This window comes from Leuresthes tenuis, unplaced genomic scaffold, assembly GCF_036924035.1.
Source record: "Leuresthes tenuis unplaced genomic scaffold, fLeuTen1.0.hap1 SCAF_22, whole genome shotgun sequence".
Classification (NCBI taxonomy): Eukaryota; Metazoa; Chordata; class Actinopteri; order Atheriniformes; family Atherinopsidae; genus Leuresthes; species Leuresthes tenuis.
The window spans coordinates 24,856,418-24,879,195 of record NW_027325376.1 but is presented as its reverse complement, the minus strand read 5'-3'; the positions used below and the strand labels follow the sequence as shown (position 1 = coordinate 24,879,195).

Sequence of the window (22,778 nt, the reverse complement as noted above, 5' to 3'; positions counted from 1 at the left end):
TTAGTGAACTTGCTACTTTTTGGATTTAATGAAGTAAGAAAACATAAAATGAAAAAAATGTTATTCAAATCAGGAAAGTTCAAGAACATTATGAACCCTGTATGAACATTTAAATACTAGCACTTTAGATGAGATTTTGTGAACAGGTTCTGTCTCTCTGTGTTCTCAGAAGCTACATTATATTCATAACTGCTTTGTGTGACAAGGAGAGATTATAAATAGACTCAGTGCTAAACTGGAAAAGTCCCTGATGGTCAGTCATACGGTATTTATGACAGGGGAAATGTTCCTTGACAGGCTCAGGAGTAATTTGTGTTTTTGCAGTCAGTCCTTGATAATACCCGTCAACACATCTTGAAGTAATCAACTGTTGTTTGGCTCTACTAAAGACTATTTGAGTGTAGCTCTACATCCTTCATATTACAGTCCTCCCTTTCTTTGACAATTCATAATAACAATCTGATTATAACAAAGGAAAATGGTTAATATTAATTATTCACAAATATGTAAATAATAATTATGTATGTGTACACAGTACAGATATCATTAAATGACTGTAATAATAATCTGAAGACAAACCAAACAGCCTACTAACCTGTGGTATCTACCTGTTTATATCTACCTGTTTAATGATCAATCATCATAAATTTAATATTTTCTTGAGTTTAACTTGAGCATCACCCTTTAAGAACAACCTATATTTTTTAAATTATCCTACAAATGGAAGGTGTGATTTGTAAAGCTTATCAAAACAAAATCAAGTCAGTCATAAAAAATTGTGATGACACAGGAAGTGTCCAAGTGAATTGCTGTGTTATTAATACATTGCTATTAATAGTAATAAATAATTAATATCAGACTATCTTCAATACAACAGACTATCATTCAGAGAAAATGTATTTTGGTCCAGGAAATCTAATATTTGGCTCTTTGTGCCTGTTTCTGGTTTTGATTAGAACTGGCAGTAGTGATGCTGTGAATTCATGGAGTAAGGTTGAAAAACAATACTTTCTTTGATGTAGCCATAATTAATGTGTTTCCCTAATTTAAAGCTGTAAATCTGTTGAAATTACTGTTGAAATTTCCTTTTTGAAACCTTTTGAAAGGTAATATTCACAGTGATGTGCTGTGCAAAAAAAAACCCTAAGTAACAGACCTTAATAGCTCAATATATGAACCCTGGTGTTTGCCCTGACATCTGCCTCTTTGGCAAACTGTATTCAAGTAGGACCTTATTTTGAAATTCATAGTCATACGTGTTCCAGTTCGTCCAAGTTAGCTTGTTGTTAGCTCTTACTTGTTTGAAGCGTGTGTTTGTTTTGTAGCTTGGAGTGGACACCGGTGAGGAGTTATCATCATTTCAACCTGATGAAGTGAAACAGTTGGACGTAGGAGCGAGGACCCACGTCGTCTTAGTTTTATGTCGTTTTTTGCAAAAACTATCAGATGAGCCATGACTTCGGTGTGGAAGCGGCTCCAGCGGATCGGCAAGAAAGCGTCTAAATTCCAATTTTCTGCTTCATTTCAAGAACTGACAATAGAATGCAGAAATAAATGGTAAGTGCATTTTATAACACATATCTATCGATACATTATTTATGGCGACATTGACACTCGCTAAGACTGGTTAAAGGTACTGACGGACGTATCTAGAAAAGGAATTCTATTTGGCAAATGTGCGTCAGAACACCGTGGCAACTGAGGGCTCAAATGTACCCTGTTCATTTTACAGCAATAAAGTTTATAAGAATATTTCAGTTTATACCAATCATATGTGAGTTTTAGAGCTTATAAATTCAGCGGTCATTCCATCATTCATCACGTTTTGTTCTAGATTTGAGTTAACGCTCCCAAATGTTAAAATGTTAAAAATGTGGACGATTTCGAAACCGTAACAGTTCTTATAGGTACTTAATTAGGGTTTGATACCTTTAGGCTACTTTCATGACTACTTGCGTGATTGCTTCTAACGCAGAATTATGCAGATCCTTACGATTTGTGGTTAGAAAGACGCATTTATTTTTAGTTGGCCCAGAGGTAATCGAAATATGTTGACGCTCCTTGACAAATACCATGATTCCTACAGAGAGAGCCCACCTATTACTGCCGCAAATGTTTTCTTAATATTGAGTCAATGTTGAGTGTAGCGTCAGCAGTTGCCATCTTCTTAACAAGATTACCCAGAAATACTCAAAAGCTGCTTGTGGGAACGACTGATTATTTTTGGGAGAACAATTGGTGTCTGATTTACATATTTACCTTTTAGTTTGGGTCTATGTTTTCTCCGAGTGCTGTTGTGACAAAGTCACAATTATTTGAAGTTTTTATGCATTTATTTATGTGCTTTAATTTTGATAGAAGTGCAGTTTCATTCTAATATCTTCATTCTAACTAACTCATAGCTAGGTCAAGGGAGCCCTTTGTTGATAAGAACCTATGTCAGTGGTAATGTAGATGTAGAAGAGTCAGGCTCTATTAATTTATTTAGCTTATTTAGGTTTTAAAAAACAACTACATATTAGTCAATCATTGTCATTCATTAGTTATAAAAGTAAATCCAATGTACAAGTAATGTACACTGCACCTACGTTGTGCTTTTCAGCCTTATCTAGATTCTATAAAGTGCTTTACAATGCAGTATACACACACACACACACACACACACACATTTCTATATATGTGTATATAGAAAAAAATACTCACTTGCCCTTGTTATGGGCAGAACCCTTCCTTCAAGCTCGGGTCCTGTACCAGAGGCCTGGGAGCTTGAGGGATCTTAGCTGATCCCAGAAATAAGCTCTTCTGGACAGAAATCTCTGATGTTGTTCCCAGGATCTGCTGGAGCCGACTGCCATTGGTACCACTACTGTCTTTAATTCCCACATCTTTTCAACTTCCTCCTTCAGCCCTTGGTATTTTTTCGAGCTTCTTGTGTTTCTCCTTCTTGATGTTGCGGTCACTTGGAATTGCTACATCTATCCCTACAGCCTTTGTCTGTAGTGTGTCGACCAGGTTGGTTTGTCATCACCTGCTTACCAGTCTGGATTTTGAAGTCCCACAGGATCTTAGCTCTGTCATTCTCCACTACCTTTGGAGGTGTCTCACATTTTGACTTTCGACTTCCAATCCATACTTGGCACAGATGTTCCAGTACACTGTTCCTGCCACTTGGTTATGGTGTTCCATGTGTGCCGTACTGGCCTGCATCTTACACCCCACTATGTGCGGGACTGTGTCAAAAGCCTCTTTGCACAGCCTATACCTGGAGTCCTGTCTGATGTGGTAGACTCTGGCCTCCAATGCTCTTGTGCGTAAGGGCTTGTTCTTGAGCTGCCATTATTAGTGCCTCTGTGCTGTCTGTGTGCAAGGCCTTATCTTTCCATGATAGTTTGTCCTCTTCCTCCTCGTCTCCCCTGGATTTCAGTAGCTTGAAACACTCACTCAGCAGTTCATCACTGCGGTTCACCATCTTCCTGATGTATTCCTGAATCTTTGTTTTTTCATCCTGGGTAGTGGCTCTGACTCTTACTAGTCCCCGGCCTCCTTCCTTTCTCTTAGTGTACAGTCTCAGGGTGCTGGACTTGGGGTGAAACTCTCCATGCATTATAAGGAATGTTCTTCTTGATATCAGTGCTTTCTATCTCCTTCTTTGGACAGGTTATTCTGCTAGCAGGGTGTCTGATGACTGGTAGGGTGTTGGTGTTGTTATAATATGGCCGCATTATAACAACACCCAATCCAGAAACGTTTCATTCAGGAAAGAAAACACGCCATCATAACTGTGGACAAACTCTATGTAGATGGGAAACTGTACTGTGATCAAAACATGACTACTTGACTTAACAAGGACCGCCTCCACTAAACATGACCCCCCCCCCCCGTGTATCTGTGTATTGTCAGTATGTATCTGTCTGTGTATACATCCAATATATTTTTGCCTATCTTTTGTATCACTTAGAATTGTGCTGGATATGTGTCGGCATAAGGCCTCACTGGAAGTACTTTTCAAAGTCAAGGAAAAATCCTTAACAGTTACATTTCTAGGATGTTATGTCATTAAATCTCGCCATATGACTGTTTAAAAAAATCAAGGATTCTTTCTTTGGGGAAATTTCAAGGGTCCTTCTGGCAAAATCTGGTTTGAGGCTAGCAAAAGGTGCATTTAAATGGTTTGTTTTCACCTCAATTGTTGTCATTGTAAAGTTGTTGGCATCATAATATGTTCCATTAAAAGACAATAGAGTATAATTGCCAGTATAAATTGCTGTTAGGACTATAAACTATTAGCACAGTTAATATAGCAATTTAACACTAATGTCAGTTTTTCAGCTGTTATGAGTGTAGGCTGTAAATGCTGGTGAGACATATGCCTTAATATATTTGAGGACTGTTTTTTCCAAATACAAGGTAGGAGTCTAACTTAACTAAAAATGGTGTGATTTGGAAGCACCTTGCATTATTGCCATTCAGTCATTGCGTTTCTATGTGAATTTCAAAAAAGGATTCTGGTTTATTGCAACTTGGAGTCTATATTTGTAGTTTTAACAGGTGCAAGTTATGATGTGATCCATTTAACTGCTGTGCATTTTTTTTTTGGTTTGTCAATGCAAAAAGGTGGACGATGCTGGAGGATACAGTAGATGGAGGAATTTGGCAATTTCTACAATAGAGAGCGCAGTCTCAGTCAATGTGGCATGGTTGAAGATTAGCACAAAGCTTGTTAGTGCATGTTTAGCAAAGTCTTTTTTTTTCTTACTATTGGTCAAAGTTCAAGCGTGCCCATGGTCATCTGTGATGAATAGACCCAGAAGCACAATATATAAATGGAAATAATTATTACCCAATCAGTTTTTCATGAATTATTTTTGCACATGGATCACATATATTCATGGACAATACATGCTTGAACTTCAGATTGATGCAGAGCCTGTGTTGTAGCTGCTTTGCATTCAGGAGATAACATAAAAAATGTTGCCTCTGTCAGCTCATGGGGAAGTCACATAGCGAGTCAAAAGCAATAGACATTCTCCTCCATTTCGCTTCTGCAGAAAATTTTTATCATTATGTTCTTTTGAACATACCAAACTTGTGTGGGGCAGGGGGGATGTTACCTTGACCAGATCTTCTGCTAAAATCTTTTGTGATAAATTACATGAATGCAAAATGTTTGATTAGAACAGCCAAATACCATACCTAAATCCACATTTAGGTATGGCATATGGCTAAATTGACTCAATTTAGAATCACCAATTAGAATGCACTTTTTTTGGACGGCACAGAGAGAACATGTCAACTCCTCACAGAAAGGCCTCATCCTTTCCAGCAGGAACCTTCTTGCTGTGTGGCAACAGTGCTAACAACCACACCATCATGCTGCCTGTTGCAGATCTAAAGAATGTTAAACAATGCTAAAAAAAACAACACCACTAGATTGGTATAAGAATATGATTTTACTCAAATTCTTAATACTCTTAATACACAATACAGGGAACAATCTAAGAGAAAAGTGAAATTTGACAAGATAAATAACTTTTCTCAAATAACTAATATATCAAAGCAAAATAAAGATACAATGTTTATTAAAAGAGACAAAAAGGAATAGGAGAAACTTGTCACCTTATAGTGAGAGGGTTCCTGGTTCTAAATCCGTTTGGGGCTTTTTTTGTGTGGAGTTTGCATGTTCTTCACGTGTATGCTTGGGTTCTCTCCAGGTACTCTGGACTGCATGCATGTTAGGTTGATTGGTTACTCTAAATTGACCCCAGGAGTGTGAACGTGCATGGTTGTTTATGTCGTTTGTCTCTATATGGCCCTGCGACTGGCTCCAGCTCCCCCTGCGGCCTATGTAGGTTAGAAAACAAAACAGATACGGTGCCCAGCACACAGTATCCACCAAGCATCCACAGTTACTGAAATACAACTACTTGGACATGGTTGACCACCATAGATGTGTCTTCAACCTGGACTTAAATATACAGTGATTCAGCTGATTTGAGGCTTTCTGGGAGTTTGTTCCAGTACATTACATTACAATAATTAAGCCTACTAAAGATGAGTGTCAGGACTGATGAAACAGTGATGTGCACAATCTGAAGAATAAATAAACAGCAGAGAACAATGAAGACCGGAGCGCTGCTGTTAGCATCCAGATTGCGTCTCATTTATTGATTACAACAGAACTGTTTCAGTGTACAACATTGATGCTTTACATGACCTTTCTTTTCCTCAAACGTAATAATTACGTTTACCACCTCCTTTTACTTTGCCATCCTTCACTTCAATAAAGGCAACTAAGTGTATTAAACAGGATTAATTAACTGTTCTGAGCTTTACTGCATTTAACTGCATATTGACTGGTCTAAACATCAACATGTACTCCATTTTTAACTTACTACCTATCAAAACTAGTATTACCAGACTTATAACTAATGTAGAATTTAGCATGGCATTCTTTCAACATTAACCTCAGAATTCCCACACTTAATGAACAGAGAATGGTTTCTCTCTTTACTTTCAGTGTCACTAAATAACATTCATTGACGATGATTTAAACAAAATCATTAGAAAACTCCCAAAACCGGAGTTGGTAAAATATCACGGTCTTTTAATCACCTAGCCCCGCGAGACTTCCCCGGCGCGGGCTAGCATCCTGCCAAGCTAACCCTCTGCTGATAAAACTTAAATATATTAGCAGAACGGCGCACATAAACCGTGTCAAAGTACCATCTACTACTAAAAGAATCTGTAACCATTTTACAAGATAGTTCTGGTGTGTTTTCACCGTGTACTGACCTGAAGAATAAATAAACAGCAGAGAACAATGAAGACCGGAGCGCTGCTGTTAGCATCCAGATTGCGTCCGACGTAAACAGGAAGTCCGCCCCGGAAACCAACCTGGAATCCACGCCCCCCGAACCCAGGTTCCACTGTACCACTACTGCTATTACATTAAGCTCAGGAAATCACTAAATACAGGCAGGTTACTATGCCGATATACAAACAGAATATTATTTATTATTATTTATTATTTATTATTCGTGTTTTTTTAAAACACGAACAAATTTTAAAACATTTCAAAATTACCATATAACCAAAAATATGTGGTGACCCCTTTTTTAGGTGCACCACAAATGCATGGATTAGTTTTTCCAGGTCCTGCTGAGACATCAGATCTTTTAACCTTGATATATTCTTAAGGTGGTAGTAGGCTGACTTTGTTATTGCTTTAATGTGTTTTTCCAAATTTAGGTCTGAGTCCATCACTACACCCAGATTTCTAGCCTGGTTGGTAGTTTTTAGGTGTATAGATTGAAGCTCTGTGGTGACCTGTAATCATTTTTCTTTGGCTCCAAAGACAGTTACCTCAGTTTTGGTTTTGTTTAGCTGGAGAAAATTGTGGCACATCCAGTCATTAATCTCCTCAATGCATTTACCAAAGGCCTGTACAGGGCCTGGTCTCTTGGTGACATTGTAATATATATCTGGGTATCATCTGCATTGCTATGGTGGTTTTTTAAATTTTTTTTTATAATCTGTGCCAGTGGGAGCATGTCGATGTTAAACAGTAGAGGTCCCAGGATGGAACCTTGGGGAACTCCACATGTGATTCTTGTCTACTCAGATGTAAAGTTACCTATTGACACAAAGTACTTCCTGTTCTCTAAGTATGTTTTGAACCAGTTTAGTACAGTTCCGGACAGATCCGGCCCAGTACTCCTGTCACTTGAGTAATATATTGTGGTCAACTGTATCAAAGGCAGCACTGAGATCCAGTAAAACTAAGACTGACATTTTTCCACTGTCTGTATTCAGACATATGTCATTAAACACTTTGGTTAGAGCAGTCTCAGTGCTGTGGAGCTGTCTAAAACCTGACTGGAAGCTATCATAGCAGTTATTTTGTGTTAAAAAGTAATTAAGCTGTTGAAAAAACGCTTTTTCAATGATCTTACTTAAAAATGGGAGATTTGAGATGAGCCTGTAGTTGTTAATTTGTGTTTTGTCAAGATTGTCCTTTTTCAGCAGAGGTTTAATTACAGCTGTTTTTAGTGGCTCTGGAAACACACCTGACATTAAGGACAAGTTCACGATCAGTAACAGGTCTGACTCCAAAGTCTTTGAGACCCCTTTGAAAAAACCTGTTGGTAGGATGTCTAAACAGCAAGAGGAGGACTTCAGGTGACGTAAGATGCCCTCCAGGTCTTTACTGTTAATGGGTTGAAACAGTGTCATGGTGTTTAAACCGGTTTTCGGTGGACACAGTACATATGCTGAACCTGCTGCTGATGTACCAACTGCTTGTCTAATATTTTGGACTTTGTCTATGAAGAATTTGGCAAAGTGATTGCAGGCCATGGTGGAATGGAGTTCATTTGCCACTGACACAGGAGGGTTTGTTAGCCTGTCAACTGTAGCAAATAAGACCGAGCATTATGACTGTTTTTGGTGATGATGTCAGAGAAGTAGGATTTCCTTGCATTCCTCAGGTGTAAATTATGATAGTGAAGTTTCTTTTTATAGATGTCATAATGAACCTGGAGATTTGTTTTTCTCCATCTGTGCTCAGCTTTCCAACACTCTTTTCCTATTTTCCACTGTGTGAAATTTCGGAGCAATAGTAACCATAACATTTAACATTTTAGTATTAAAGCTACTAATGAGCTCACTGACTGAACCCCCGGACAGGGCAGGTGTTAAAGAGAAGACCTGGTTAAAGATCTGACTACTGTTTTCAGTTATACACCGTTTTGAGATCACTGCTGTTGAGACATTTGTGTGCACTGAACTCGTTCTCTCAAAGAAAACACAGGAATGATCAGACAGGCCCACATCAGACACAGTAATCTTTGAAATGCTCAGACCCTTGGAGATCACTAAGTCTAGAGTGTGCCCCCTATTGTGCGTGGGCTCTGTTACATGCTGAGTCAGCCCAAAGTTGTCCAGAGTGTTAATTAGGTCTTTAGTCCCTTTGTGCTGAGGATTGTCCATATGGATGTTAAAATCATCAACAATAATTACATTTCTTTTTTTTTCTTTTGATTTTTTTTTTTTAGCACAAATTTTTTGTTTACCTTAAACACAGTCAAAATCAACACTGATCATAGACAGCAATATTTGGGGGGCCTGTAAACATTCAGAAACAGGACTCTGCATGATGCCTTCAGCTGTATAGCCATATATTCAAAGGACTGAAAACTTCCAGGAGATAACTGCTTACATTGAAATAATTCTTTAAAGGAGACATATTTTTCAAAAATCACTTTTCCAGCTCTTCTACACTAATATATTTGAATTCGGGGTGCGTACAAACCCACCCCAGTGTTAAAAACAACAACTGCGTCCATTTCGCGTGCACTGTTGCAGCCGTCTTGGCGACACATTCAGAATCTGAACTCCAGCAGTGGCCAACACCCAGTCTCCACCCACCATGTCCTACAGGTTATAAAACAGCAAAGCACAGGTGAGGCGCCAATATTTCATTCATCGCAGCGAAGAAAAACGGTAGGCAATATGGCGAATTTGAGTGCAGTGGCTGCAGCACAGCTCCATCTTACTCAGAGTAGTCATTCACGTTGTCAAAATCTGATAAATATCCTGCCATGTTGCACAAAACTAGCAGTAGCAAACTCTGTATGAAGTTAGCCGACTGTCACAGAGAAATGAGTGAATAAACTGTGCTCCAGGGGGGCGTGTGGATGAAGTGGTCCCAGCAGAGTGCCTGTGTAGAAATCCCTCCGTTAGCTCTCTTATAGCCGCAAGTAGCCACATAACAGCACCTATGAGCTAACAGAGCTATAGTATGCATTTGTTCATTCATTCGGCTGAAAGTATTGGTGAAATAAAGACACAATACCTTATTTAGAGGCTGTATTGTCTCTGCCCCGTTCTCTCCTGTCATATGGATACACACGGATCGCAAGTTATCTAAATAGCTTCCGAAGGATGCCGACTTTCGTCAAATTGTTCTCGGTGAGTAGCTAAACGTATTTCATGCCAGAAATAAGGTCTAGGTTTAAAAATACCGGAGTTCCCCTTTAAAAGAACTTGGATGTTGATGTAGGCTGAAGACACAACAAAATCAAAGCAGAGCCACAGATTGATTCATGCCTAAACTACATGAATTAAATAGATGGATGGATGAAATGTAAATGAACCGTACTTATATACAGCTTTTCTCGTCGAGCTGACCACTCAAAGCGCTTCTACCACTACATGCCACATTCACCCATTCAAACACATTCATACACTGATGGATGCATCAGTAGGCAACGTGGGGTTCAGTGTCTTGCCCAAGGACGCTTTGACATGTATCCTGGGGAAGCCGGAGTCAAACCACCAACCTTCCGATCGGTGGGCGATTGCTCTTCCTCCTGAGCTACAGCCACCCTTTCACAATATTTTTATTCTAAAAATAAAGACAAACAAATAGCTTCTACACTTCTTTCTTTCTATAAAGTACTGTCTGTGCACTGTGTCTTTGACCAATATCTTTTTTTCGAATGCAGACTAAAAGTAACTCTCCTTGTTCTCTGTGTCAATCCCTATGACAAGAGGAGTGTACCCATAATTATTGGACTCACTGTTCTTTTTCACTGATGTTAATACCAGCCAGTGAACAAACTGAGCTCTGTCTCTTTTCAGAGAGAGAAACTCAAGTGGCAAAACTCAAGATCATGCTAGCAATTTAACTTAACAGGGCTAGCAAGAGTTTTATTTGCCAAAACAGGGAGCGCCTTGTTGATCAATAATTAGGGACTCTGCTATTAATTAGCTGGAGTTAGCTAATTACTACTACCACCAAAAATCTCTTCAATCAAGGACTCATGGTGTTACTTGCAGGTGCAGCTCCAGTCAGAGTGAAAGATGAGAATGAAAACGTTTTTGAACGGAATGGATGTGGCTGCAGGGACTTGCAATGTGGAAGTTTGGATGCTAACACTGCGATCATTAAGTCCAATCGTGACATCAATAAATATATGATTTTTGTTTAAGGATATTTTATGGTAGGTCCAGTCCCCTTAAATTAGGCCTAACAACATCCATGCCTGCCAGCTACTACTTTAAATTAGCTTTACATCTGTAGTGCTGAGTTTGAAAACCTTGGGCAAGTTCAAAACATGACTTGTGTCAATATGATTGAACAGGTGCACATAAGAGAAATGTAAATATTTGAGAATAACACTTACAGTAATATATTTTTCTGTCATTAAGGCGGGTGGAAGTGTGAGCTTGGTTTACTGTTTGCACTTGTATTTGCTATATGTCTATGACATGCTTCAAGAGTTATTGACTGAAATTTGTATCCAGTTTGTATTCACATTGTAGCTAGAAGATGTTACACTGATCTAATTTAGGTAATTACTCTGCAGAAGAGAGAGTATAAGTGGAGCTTTCACTTCAGGCCCTAAAATTAATTGCAAGGGAAATAGCTGTAGTTAGTTTTAAAAGCAAGAGTTGTAATGAATCAGACGTCCATCCATGAGTCAGACTTATTTTGACCAAAACCTGTTACAGATGTTTTATTAAGACCTTAGGAAAGAATGTCAACTTGTTAAAAAAAAGGGCACATTATGCCTCCCTTAAGCTTACTTCAAGACAACACTTTTTTTGTCCTCCATTTTGACTGAATTTCTAAAGGTGCTTGTTATGAGGTGCGAATGGCGATCGCCCTCTTCATCACGGGCCCAGGTGTTTGCTGTCCGCCACTCCACCTCCCGGTGACCGGGTTCAGCGTCACCTGAATAACTCAGACTTTTCCTTGCTGGTTTCTTGGTGGAGCTATTTATTGTGCCCCCTTTGCTCCCCACATGTGTGTTCAGTCCCCAAATTACTACAGTCTGTACATATCTTTTTTACCAGTCAAGCCCACATGAGCTCCAGCTTTTACATCATTCCCAGCCATCTTTCGCTCCCTTCTCCACCCGTCTTTTCTCCATTTAAAGGGCTCCCTCTCTTAATTAAACTCCTCCCCCATAATCATCAACCTCCGGGTAACAGGTGCTCCTTATCACCTACAGCCGACATAGATTCCCCCAATACACAAAAATACTCATACACAACCACCAACATAACAGATTTTAGATTAGCACCCATCAGTGCCAGTGATGCCCCAGTCTCCATACTGATCCAACCCCAAACCCCCAGACTAGTAGGTGTGCACCCCTAATAGCCTGCAGACTACAGATCAGGTCCTGGGAAATGAGGGACGGGGTCACTCCATCACAGTGCTTCAGTAATAAAAAGACAATTAAAATATTCTTAATCTATACTTTGAATTAAAAATCTCAGAGATTAGTACAGCCTTAGGAAAAAATCCTTCAGCTAAACAGGACTTTATCTAATATAGAAAAACAAAAGAGTCCAGATATATTAACCCCTGCAATAAAATAAAACAACAGTTTGGTGTTTTTTCAATTGTCAACTCATTGCAAAACATTTATATAAGTATTTACATAAGTATAAATCACAATGAACCACACATGTTGTGTTCTTGCTGTTAATCAAATTCATTTAAACTCTGCTTCTGTGAGCAACTCTAATGTTGTCCATGAAACTGAGGAATGGCAAATGTTCCTTTACATTGTGGTATTGGATACCTCCTACTACACAAATGATTAATTTGGGCTTCTATTAACTTTATCAACAGAAGGTGGACAGAGAAAGGGACATAATATGCATCCAAGGGTAACTGGTTGAGATTCTAACCCAGACCAGCTACTACAACAACTTTCAGTCTCTGTACACAAGGTACCCATTTAACCAGTTGCGCTATCCAGTGCCCAGGGGAAGTATTGAATTCCATTGTCATTTGCTTTCTGTGCCTTCTGATTAGTAGATTCCTTATTTACAAATGCATATACAGATGCGCTGCTGTCCCTGGATAATTTGCCTCTCATGTTGATAGTTTTTAGAGTCAAGAAAACTTTTTACCCTGCAGGTGTCTCATTCAAGAGAGGTGACATTCACCACAGAACTATTTTCTTTTAGCGTTGCCATTGTGGCTTGTCATATTTCTTTGGTGCAAACTGATGTATTCCTTTGGTGCAAAATGTATGATCATCAGAGGATAAAGCATGCTAAAATTGGCACTCCCATGACTATAGCATTGTCTAATAGAGCAGCTTGTATCTCTGTTGGAAATCTGGAAACATTTTGAGTGTATGTTACATTTGTGCTTGGGCACCATTTGTAGTTGATGAAAATTGCTCCATTTAAATGAAATATTGGTTTAATTAAACAATAAAATGCTCTTGTTCTGTGTGCTCTTTTACTCAGGCAACCAGAGAAACTGAGAGTTGTATGGATCAGAAGAAACAGACATCACAGCACAAAGGTAATAATAGAAAAAACAAATGAAATTGCACTTGCTCAAATGTCAGTCACGAATATGCGATAATATATCACTCTCTTTTGTCATAGTCATAGTTTCAAGTCAGGTTTTAGTTTCAAGTTTTGTTTTGGTAGTTTAGATTTTTGTGTTCTGGCTCTTTTGTTAATTTGGATTGTGAAATAAATCTTGTTTTTTTTTGTTTTTTTGTTAATATCTGCATTCGGGTCCTTCTTCACCACCACGCCACACACCTCGTTGTAACACTGTTACAAAAATATTTAATTGGGGAATCATGGTTAAGCTGATAGAAAGTTCTGCAGAAAACTATTTTAGTTTTACATGTTAAATGTGCGCCCTGTGATGGACTGGCAACCTGTCCAGGGTGTTCCCTGCCTCTCGCCCAATGACAGCTGGGATTGGCACCAGCACCCCCCACCCCCGTGACCCTGTGTTGGATTAAGTGGGCATAAAAAACGGATGGATGTAAATTGTGCTTTGTATGAACTAAATACCGTCCATGGTAAGGCCATTTAGTAATGTTGAACCTGAGTCCCTTGCTTCTGTTCTCATTTCCCTCAGCTCCACAGCTGGCAGCCAGGGATTAAGAACCCCGACAGAGGGACGGTGCTTTGGCAGGTTCCAGAGAGCTTAAGCATCACTGTCACACTCTTCAAGGTATGAAGTTAAGTCTGTATGTGGCTGTGACTAGCGATTAAATTGGGCCAGGGCTTTCCAAGTATCAGTCATAGTCATGCAACACTCAAACTTGGTCACTTCTCCCAGATTGCAAGTGGACATGTTTAAGCTCTTCTAGTCTACAGGATTCACAGCACAAGTTGCAGAATAAAGTTGTAAAATTGAGAAATAAGATCTTATTTCCCTATCGATTCACAACAGTTACATTTTAAAGCACATAAAAACAAATCTACATCTCTGTATATCTCCACACACTCCCCTTTCTCCAGTAACTTGATTGATTGTAACTTGAATGATTCCAAAAACTTGTCATTTATAATACGAGAAAGACAGCTTGATAGCTGAGTGATAGCTTTTAGGAATAGGCAAACTGCTGATTATTATCTTTAGCAAATGTGTAGATGTTGTTATCATCTGTGCACACTGCCAGTTATATCTGGTTGATTATTTGAATTGCTTTAGGGAAATATATTTAATCTGGATGGACAAGATAGTATTGCTAAGGCATAATGCAGTTATTTGTTCACTAACAGGAACCCACTGTGGAAGAGTTTGAAGACAAGGACTGGACTTTTGTCATTGAAAATGTGAGTATGTTTTATTTTTGTTCTCCTTTGTTGTAGTTTAATTTGTTCAATTCACCATTGAGTGGAAACCTTAGATGGACAATATACTACTTTCAAATCATGGCGACCAAATGCCTGATATGCTACATGTCATTTGTCTGCTGGTAAAGCAACATCAACATACCAAGGCAAGGCCTGAACTCTGAAGGTACATTGTGCTAAAATGCTCTTTGAAGATTGTGTACTATCAAAGCCTTTTAATGGTTCCTTGTTGGTGTCCAATTCAACCCAAGTTAAGATTATTGAGATAAACTTTGGTTCAGTCCTAAAACAAGCCAACAGCATGTTACCTAGCGGTAATGATGATATGAGTAAATCTATCCCTAAGTTGAAAGAGAACCTAATTGGAAATGGAACTCCCACAGCAAGGATTATCAACAGTGTATATTATCTTATACATTTTGAAATGCATCGAGGAAATTATCCCATATGTTTTTAAATTTCACAGCAGAATGTTGAAGTGAGTGTCTTTATTTTTTTTCTAGTTTTAAACATGACATGAGGTCATATAACCACTATTTGTGAGTGGGAGGGGCAGCGTCCCTCTACTTGATTAGAATTGCCCGTCTCACCAGCAGGGAACAAAACTATAACGCCCATCTTTTAAAGGCTGGCAAAATCACTTCATCTCCATTGATGCCAAAGAGTAGGGGGTTAGATGCTAGGGTGACATTGAGAATATTGGACAGGGTGTAAAAAAAAATGTCCAGAATTGACCAAGAATCAGTGAGGCCTCAGCAGTTTTGCATTTGTCACAATATGGAATGATTTCAGAATAAATACGAGATAATTTGGATTTTAAGAAGTGGGCTCTATACACCACTTTAAACTGAATTAGACAGTGATGGGCATATAATGATGATGTGTTGACAAGTTTAAGTATAGAAGCATATGTTTCTTCTAAAATGGAGAAGTCTAAGTCCTACCATAAAGGTTTGAGTTTGGATGAAGAGATCTGTGTCAAGTTTAACATTTTATTGTAAAGCAGAGAAATCCGCCTTTTTATGGGTCAGATTCAGGAGTAGGATGTTTTCTAAAAGTGTAGACTCTGGTAAAAGAACTGAGCCTTGAAAATGGGATTGAATAAAATGTATGGCTTGTAAATATCTGAAAAAGTGTGATGGTGGTAGACTGTATTTATTATTAAGTTGTTCAAATGAGGCTTGTCTATTGCCTATGAAAAGGTCCTTAAAGCGAGTAAGTCCACTTCTGTGCCACTCCAGAAACACGCCACCCTGGATAGATGGATTAAAGACGTGATTCGATGCAATGGGGCTTGGGGGCGGAGTCATGGAGATAAAAGTATTTCCTAAACTGGGCTCATATTTTCAATGAGTGTTTCACTACAGGGTTTAAAATGGAGATAAATTAGGAGAATGAAAGTGGAGCACAAAGCACAGCTGGTATAGATATTATTGTATTATGGTATGGTAAAAATATGGTATGGTAATATGGTATGGTATGGTAAAAATATCAGAACACCAGACATCTTAGGTTAGCAGCCAAATAATAAAAAATTAAAATTGGGAAGTGCAAGGCCCCCCTCCATTTTTTTAAAATTTTTATCAAGCCTCGGGCGTTTACCTTGCCATATGTAAGATGAGAAAACAGAATCAAAAAATAAGTTGGGAATTAAAATGGGTAATGACTTGAAAAGGTATAAAATTTGCGTAATATAGTCATTTTAATTGAGTTAATTCATCCTACCAGAGACATAGAAAGTGGTGTCCACTGGGTGAGGGACTGCTTCACTTGGTTTAGCAACGTAATCAGATAGTCTTTGAATAAGTTTTTATGCTTTTTTGTCACTGTAATACCTAAATATGTGATTCTTTCAACTCTATAAAGGCAAATTAGTGAAATCTAACATACGAGCTTTACTACTCAAGGGGAAAAACTTACTTTTACCCGGAAAGCTGACCAAATTGACAAGGCAGACTCAGTACAAAAGGTAGCAAGGTTGATGGCTTGGAAATAAAAAGTAGGAAATCATCTGCATAAAGCATGTTGTTTCTCCAAATACTTATTTGATGTTAACATAATGGCAAGGGGCTCTATGGTTGGATCAAAAATCAAGGGGCTCAGAGTGCATCCTTGGCAAGTGCCTCTGTGTAGTTTAAATGGCACTGACATTTGAGAGTTAGTACGAATTGTAGCAGACGGCTGAGAGCACAATAATTTATTCCACGCAGTAAATTTTGCTCCAAAACCAAATCTGTCAAGGACTGCAAAAATGTATTCAAATTCAACTCGATCAAAGGCTTTTTCTGCATCAAGAAAGACAACACATCCAGTAGAGTCCACGGAACGGGAATAAACTATGTTAAGTAGCCTTGGAACATTTGAATTATGAATGTCAACCTTTAATGAAGCCTGTTTGAGCTTTTGAAAACTGTTGGGAGAACCATTTCTAGCATACTGGCAAGAATCTTGGCTAATGTTTAGGTATCTGTCTTCAAGACAGAAATAGGTCTATAAATGTTACATCAGATCCTTTCCCTTTTTTTGCAAGTGTGATACAAGGTTCGTAAAATGACTGAGGTTGAGATCCTTGTTTAGAGCAGTCAGTGAGGGTCATACTAAGTCGCCCAGAGAGTAAGGTAGAGAATTGTTTAAAAAAATCTGAAGGGAAACTGTCCGGACCTTGGCACTTACCAGATTGCATTGAAGCTACAGCTAAGGAGGCTTGCATGTGGAATTTGGATTTGTCATGCAGAAGCAAACATTCAGTTGAGTTGGTTGTCAGAAAGTCAAGCCTTCAGGACTCTGGTTAACAGTATGCTTTTCGTCAGTCTCCTTCATTTGTTGCATTATGTTATTTTGTTCACGAGAGGACAAAAAGTGGGGCGTGGTCTGAAATAACTATGCTAACCAACAAGTGAAATCACCTCCTTTCGGTTTAGTTCTTATTTCAGTGGCAGAACGTTTAGTGTCTTGGCAAATAACTATCAGTCGGAGTCTAAAACGCTTTCTTGTGGTGTTCCTCAGGGCTCAGTGCTGGGACCAATTTTGTTTTTATTATATTTGTTCCCCTTTGGAAGGCTTATATGCCACTTTGGAAATGTATCTTACCACTTTTATGCTGATGATATCCAGCTATACTGTTCCTTTCATGAGTCGGAGATTGGGGTGCTAGCTGATTTATTAAATTGTTTAGATTCCATCGAAAAATGGTTAACTAACAATTATCTTCAGCTAAATGCTTCCAAAACGGAATCCCTTGATCTTTGCCCCTGACAATAAGATTCCACTGATCAAGGAACACCTTGCGGCCCTGGGCTCCTCTGTCCAGTCGAGCATCAGGAACCCGGGGGTGTTGCTTGATTCATCTCTCTCTTTGGATAAACACTCAAGGGCTGTATCAAAAAATTGCTTTTATCATCTGAGGAACATTTCTAAACTTAAAAGAATTATTTCACGTGCCAATTTGGAGATGGTTTTACATGGTTTTATTTATTTTAGACTGGACTTTTCAAACTCTCCTTTTACCTGTTTTAACAATCGTTCTTGAAAGAGACTGCAGATTGTCCAGAATGTTCAATTCAATTCAATTCAATTCAATTTTATTTATATAGCGCCAGATTACAACAATTGTCATCTCAAGGCACTTAAGTAATATAGTCCAATTCAAGCCAATTGGAATTCAATTCATTGTAATCATGATCCAATTCATTCTTATAGAGCCAATTCAAAAAATTTATATCCTAGCTAAGGAAACCAACAGATTGCACCGAAACGTGTCTTCAGTCCAATCTCCCGTCCTGAGCGTGCCTGTGGCAACTGTGGAAAGGAACGACTCCCTTTTAACAGGAAGAAACCTCTGGCAGAACCAGACTCAGGAAGGGTGGCCATCCGCCTTGACCAGCTGGGGTTTGAGAAGACAGAAAAGAGGGAAAAGAGGGGGGAAAAACACCATAACGCCATTCAAAGGATATCTGTTGGAACAGGGAAACATAGGTTAATAATCACAATAATGTCACATGTACATAAAATCAATTGTGAAATTAATCAGGGGGAAAAAGAGAGCAAAGTGAGGAAAGGTGTGACAGATGAGGTCCCCCAGCAGTCTAAGCCTATAGCAGCTTAACTATGGGATGTTTCAGGATTACCTGAGCCATCCCTAACTATAAGCTTTATCGAAAAGAAAAGTTTTAAGCCTAATCTTAAAAGTGGAAAGGGTGTCTGCTTCCCGGACATTTACTGGCAGCTTATTCCACAAGAGAGGGGCCTGATAACTGAAGGCTCTACCTCCCATTCTACTTTTAGAAACTCTGGGAACAACAAGTAAACCTGCAGTTTGGGAGCGAAGTGCTCTGTTAGGAAAATACCTTACAATGAGATCTTTAAGATATGATGGAGCTCGGTCATTAAGAACTTTATAAGTGAGAAGAAGAATCTTAAATTCTATTCTGAATTTAACAGGGAGCCAATGAAGAGAAGCTAAAACTGGAGAAACATGATCTCTCCTGTTAGTTCTCATCAGAACTCTGGCTGCAGCATTTTGGATCAGCTGGAGGCTTTTCAGAGAATATGTGGGACAGCCCAATAATAAGGAATTACAGTAGTCCAATCTTGAAGTAACAAATGCATGGACTAGTTTCTCTGCATCACCCTGAGACAGGATGTTCCTGATTTTAGCAATATTACGAAGGTGAAAGAAGGCAGTCCTAGAAACCTGTTTTATATGTGCGTCAAATGATAAATTCTGGTCAAAAATAACTCCAAGGTTCCTCACTGTAGAACTAGAAGCCAAGGAAATACCATCTAGAGTAACTATATAACTAGACAATTTCTCCCTGAAGCGCTCAGGTCCAAAGAGAACAACTTCAGTTTTGTCTGAATTTAAAAGCAGACAGTTCTGAGTCATCCAGGTCTTTATGTCTTTAAGACAGGCTTGTAGTCTGACCAACCTGTAGGTTTCATCTGGTTTCATAGATAAGTACAGCTGAGTATCATCAGCATAACAATGGAAATTTATGCCATGCTGTCTGATAATGTTACCTAATGGAAGCATGTATAAAGTAAAAAGAATCGGTCCAAGCACAGAACCCTGAGGAACTCCATGACTTACTCCAACGTGTGAGGAAGATTCTTCATTTACAAGAACAAACTGGAATCTATCAGATAAATATGACTTAAACCAGCCTAATGCAGTTCCTTTAATCCCAATAACATGTTCAAGTCTCTGTAACAGAATGCTGTGATCGATCGTATCAAATGCAGCACTGAGATCCAACAGGACAAGCACAGAAACAAGTCCGCTATCAGAAGCTAACAGGAGATCATTGGTAACTTTCACCAGTGCCGTTTCTGTGCTATGATGCACTCTGAATCCTGACTGAAACTCTTCAAACAGATTATTTCTATGTAAATGATCACAAAGTTGAACTGCAACTATTTTTTCAAGAACTTTGGACAAAAAAGGGAGATTGGATATAGGTCGATAATTAGCCAACACTTCTGAATCAAGAGTAGGTTTTTTAAGTAAAGGTTTAATTACAGCAACCTTAAAAGTCTGAGGTACATATCCTGTCAACAAAGACCGATTGATCAAATCCAAAATGGAAGTGCCAATTAAGGGGAAAACCTCCTTGAACAGTCTGGTTGGGATTGGGTCTAACATACAAGTTGATGGTTTAGAAGAGACTATTGCTGTTGTTAGCTCAGAAAGATCAACTGGACAGAAGCTGTCTAAATACAATTCAGGTTCGAAAGATACTTCTAAAGCTGCTCTACTTGATGATACATCAGTGATAATAATGGGAAGGATTCCATTAATCTTCTCTCTGATAGAAACAATTTTATTGATGAAGAATCTCATGAAATCATCACTGCTGAGAGTTAAAGGAATACATGGCTCAACAGAGCTCGGACTCTTTGTCAGCCTGGCAACAGTGCTGAAAAGAAACCTGGGATTATTCTTATTCTCTTCTATCAATAATGAGTAATAAGCAGTTCTAGCTTTACGAAGTGCTTTCTTATACGTTATTAAACTATCTTTCCAGACTAATTGAGACTCTTCTAAATTAGAGGAACGCCACTGTCTTTCTAGCTTTCTTGTCGTCTGCTTTAACGCACGCAGCTGTGAATTATACCAAGGAGCCAACCTCTTCTGACTGATTACCTTCCTTTTCAGAGGGGCAACATTGTCCAGTGTTGTACGCATTGAAGCTATAGTGCTGTCAACAAGAGAGTCAAGTTCTACAGGAGTAAAATTTAGGTAGCCGTCCTCTGTCATATCTGCACATGGCAGTGAAGAAAAGGATGATGAAATCAACTCTTTAAATCTGGTTACAGCATTCTCTGACAGACACCTTCTATATGTAGAATTCTTCTCAGAAACCGTGTAGTCAAGTAATGTAAATTCAAAAGTTATTAAAAAATGGTCAGACAAGACAGGGTTATGAGGGAACACTGTTAACTGTTCACTCTCAATGCCATAAGTCAGCACAAGGTCAAGGGTATGATTAAGGCAGTGAGTAGGTCTGTGAACACTTTGAGAAAATCCAATAGAGTCTAATATAGAATTAAAGTTAATATTTAGGCTGTCATTTTCAACATCTACATGAATATTAAAGTCACCCACTACAATGACTTTATCTGTACTCAGCACTAACTGGGATAAAAACTCTGAGAATTCAGAGAGAAACTCAGAATAAGGGCCAGGTGGACGATACACAACAACAAACACAAGAGGTTTTTGTGATTTCCACTTTGGGTGGGAAAAACTGAGAATCAGAGATTCAAAAGAGCTAAAACTAATCTTGGGTCTAGGACTGATTAGTAACCCTGATCTGAAGATAGCTGCCACTCCTCCTCCTCTGCCTGTGGTTCTAGGAACATGAACATTTAAATAGTCAGAGGGAGTTGATTCATTAATGCTAACATGATCCTCCTGCTGCAGCCAGGTTTCTGTAAAACAAAATATATCAATATGATGATCACAAATCAAATCATTCACTAACAGAGACTTCAAAGGGAGAGATCTAATGTTGGTGCTCATAGATGGAATCACATCACCCCTATTTTATCTTCTTTACATTGGCTGCCAATAAAGCAACAAATTGATCTTAAAATTGTTGTGCTGACTTTTAGAGCTTTTTATGGCCAAGCCCCATAATATATCTGTGATCTTTTAACTATTTATGCCCCAGCTCGCTCACTCTTCTGATCTTCTGAATAAAACCTATTATCTGTCCCAAGAACCCGTTTTAAGACAAGAGGAGATCATGCTTTTCAGTCCATCGCCCCTCTCTCTATGCGCCTGATGCTGACTCTTTTAAAAGCCTACCGAAGACCCTTTTATTTGGACAAGCTTTTAGTTAACTGAATATTCCTTGACTTCGCCATTTTTAAACCCTGTTTTATTTGGTTCTTTTATTTCTTTTTTATGTTCTTAATCCCTGTTTGTTTTATACTTCCTCTTTTATCCTGCTCCGCTTTTTACTGTAATGCACTTTGTGATTTCTATCTGTGATAAGTGCTCTATGAATAAAGATGATTGATTGATCGAGTGACTTAAACCAAGTAGCGGATCGTTTCATGGGGATCATTGAGAACAAGTAGTTAACTTTTGGTAGTATCATCATTTTAATGATTGCAACTCTCCCCATTAGCAATATGGGTAAGGACTTCCAACGAGTGAGATCGTCCTTCACTGTCTTTAATAATTGCACATAATTTAGCTTTATTAGCTCTGAGTGCCTGGCGGAAATGTTTATGCCTAAATATCTAATATTTCTTGACTTTAAAGTGATATATTGTGGAACCTACAGTTAATGGGCAGAACTGTGGTCTTAGACCAGTTGATAGAGTAGTCAGAAAGTACTGAGAAGTTATTTTATGAGTGAGATCGTGTGAGTGAGAGACGTCTGTGAGTTCTTAAGGAAAAGTAATATATCATCAGCATAAAGACTTATTTTATGCTTAATATTTTGGAGTTGGATGCTTTAAATATTTCTATCTTGTCTGATAGAAGCTGCTAAAGATTCGATGAAAATATCACTCATCAAGGAACTGCTAACCAAGAAATAATCTATTCTTGAATATGAGTGGTGTACTGGTGAGAAGAAGGTGTATTCTCTAAGAATGGGGTGGTGGGAGCGCCAAGCATCACAAAGACCAAA

The 22,778-nt window shown here is 38.6% G+C and overlaps 1 protein-coding gene across 1 annotated transcript in view; it reads left to right on the top strand.

Annotated features, from left to right (window-relative positions):
- The first annotated feature begins 1,243 nt into the window (after positions 1 to 1,243).
- The window catches only part of ehbp1l1a (EH domain binding protein 1-like 1a), a 99,078-nt gene continuing 77,543 nt past the window's right edge, over positions 1,244 to 22,778 (top strand). Inside the window, exons 1-4 of the mRNA XM_072375857.1 lie at positions 1,244 to 1,557; positions 13,276 to 13,333; positions 13,910 to 14,005; positions 14,560 to 14,613. Of these exons, the coding sequence (XP_072231958.1) occupies positions 1,454 to 1,557; positions 13,276 to 13,333; positions 13,910 to 14,005; positions 14,560 to 14,613 (312 nt within the window). The 5' untranslated portion in view covers positions 1,244 to 1,453. The remainder of the gene's footprint in view (positions 1,558 to 13,275; positions 13,334 to 13,909; positions 14,006 to 14,559; positions 14,614 to 22,778) is intronic.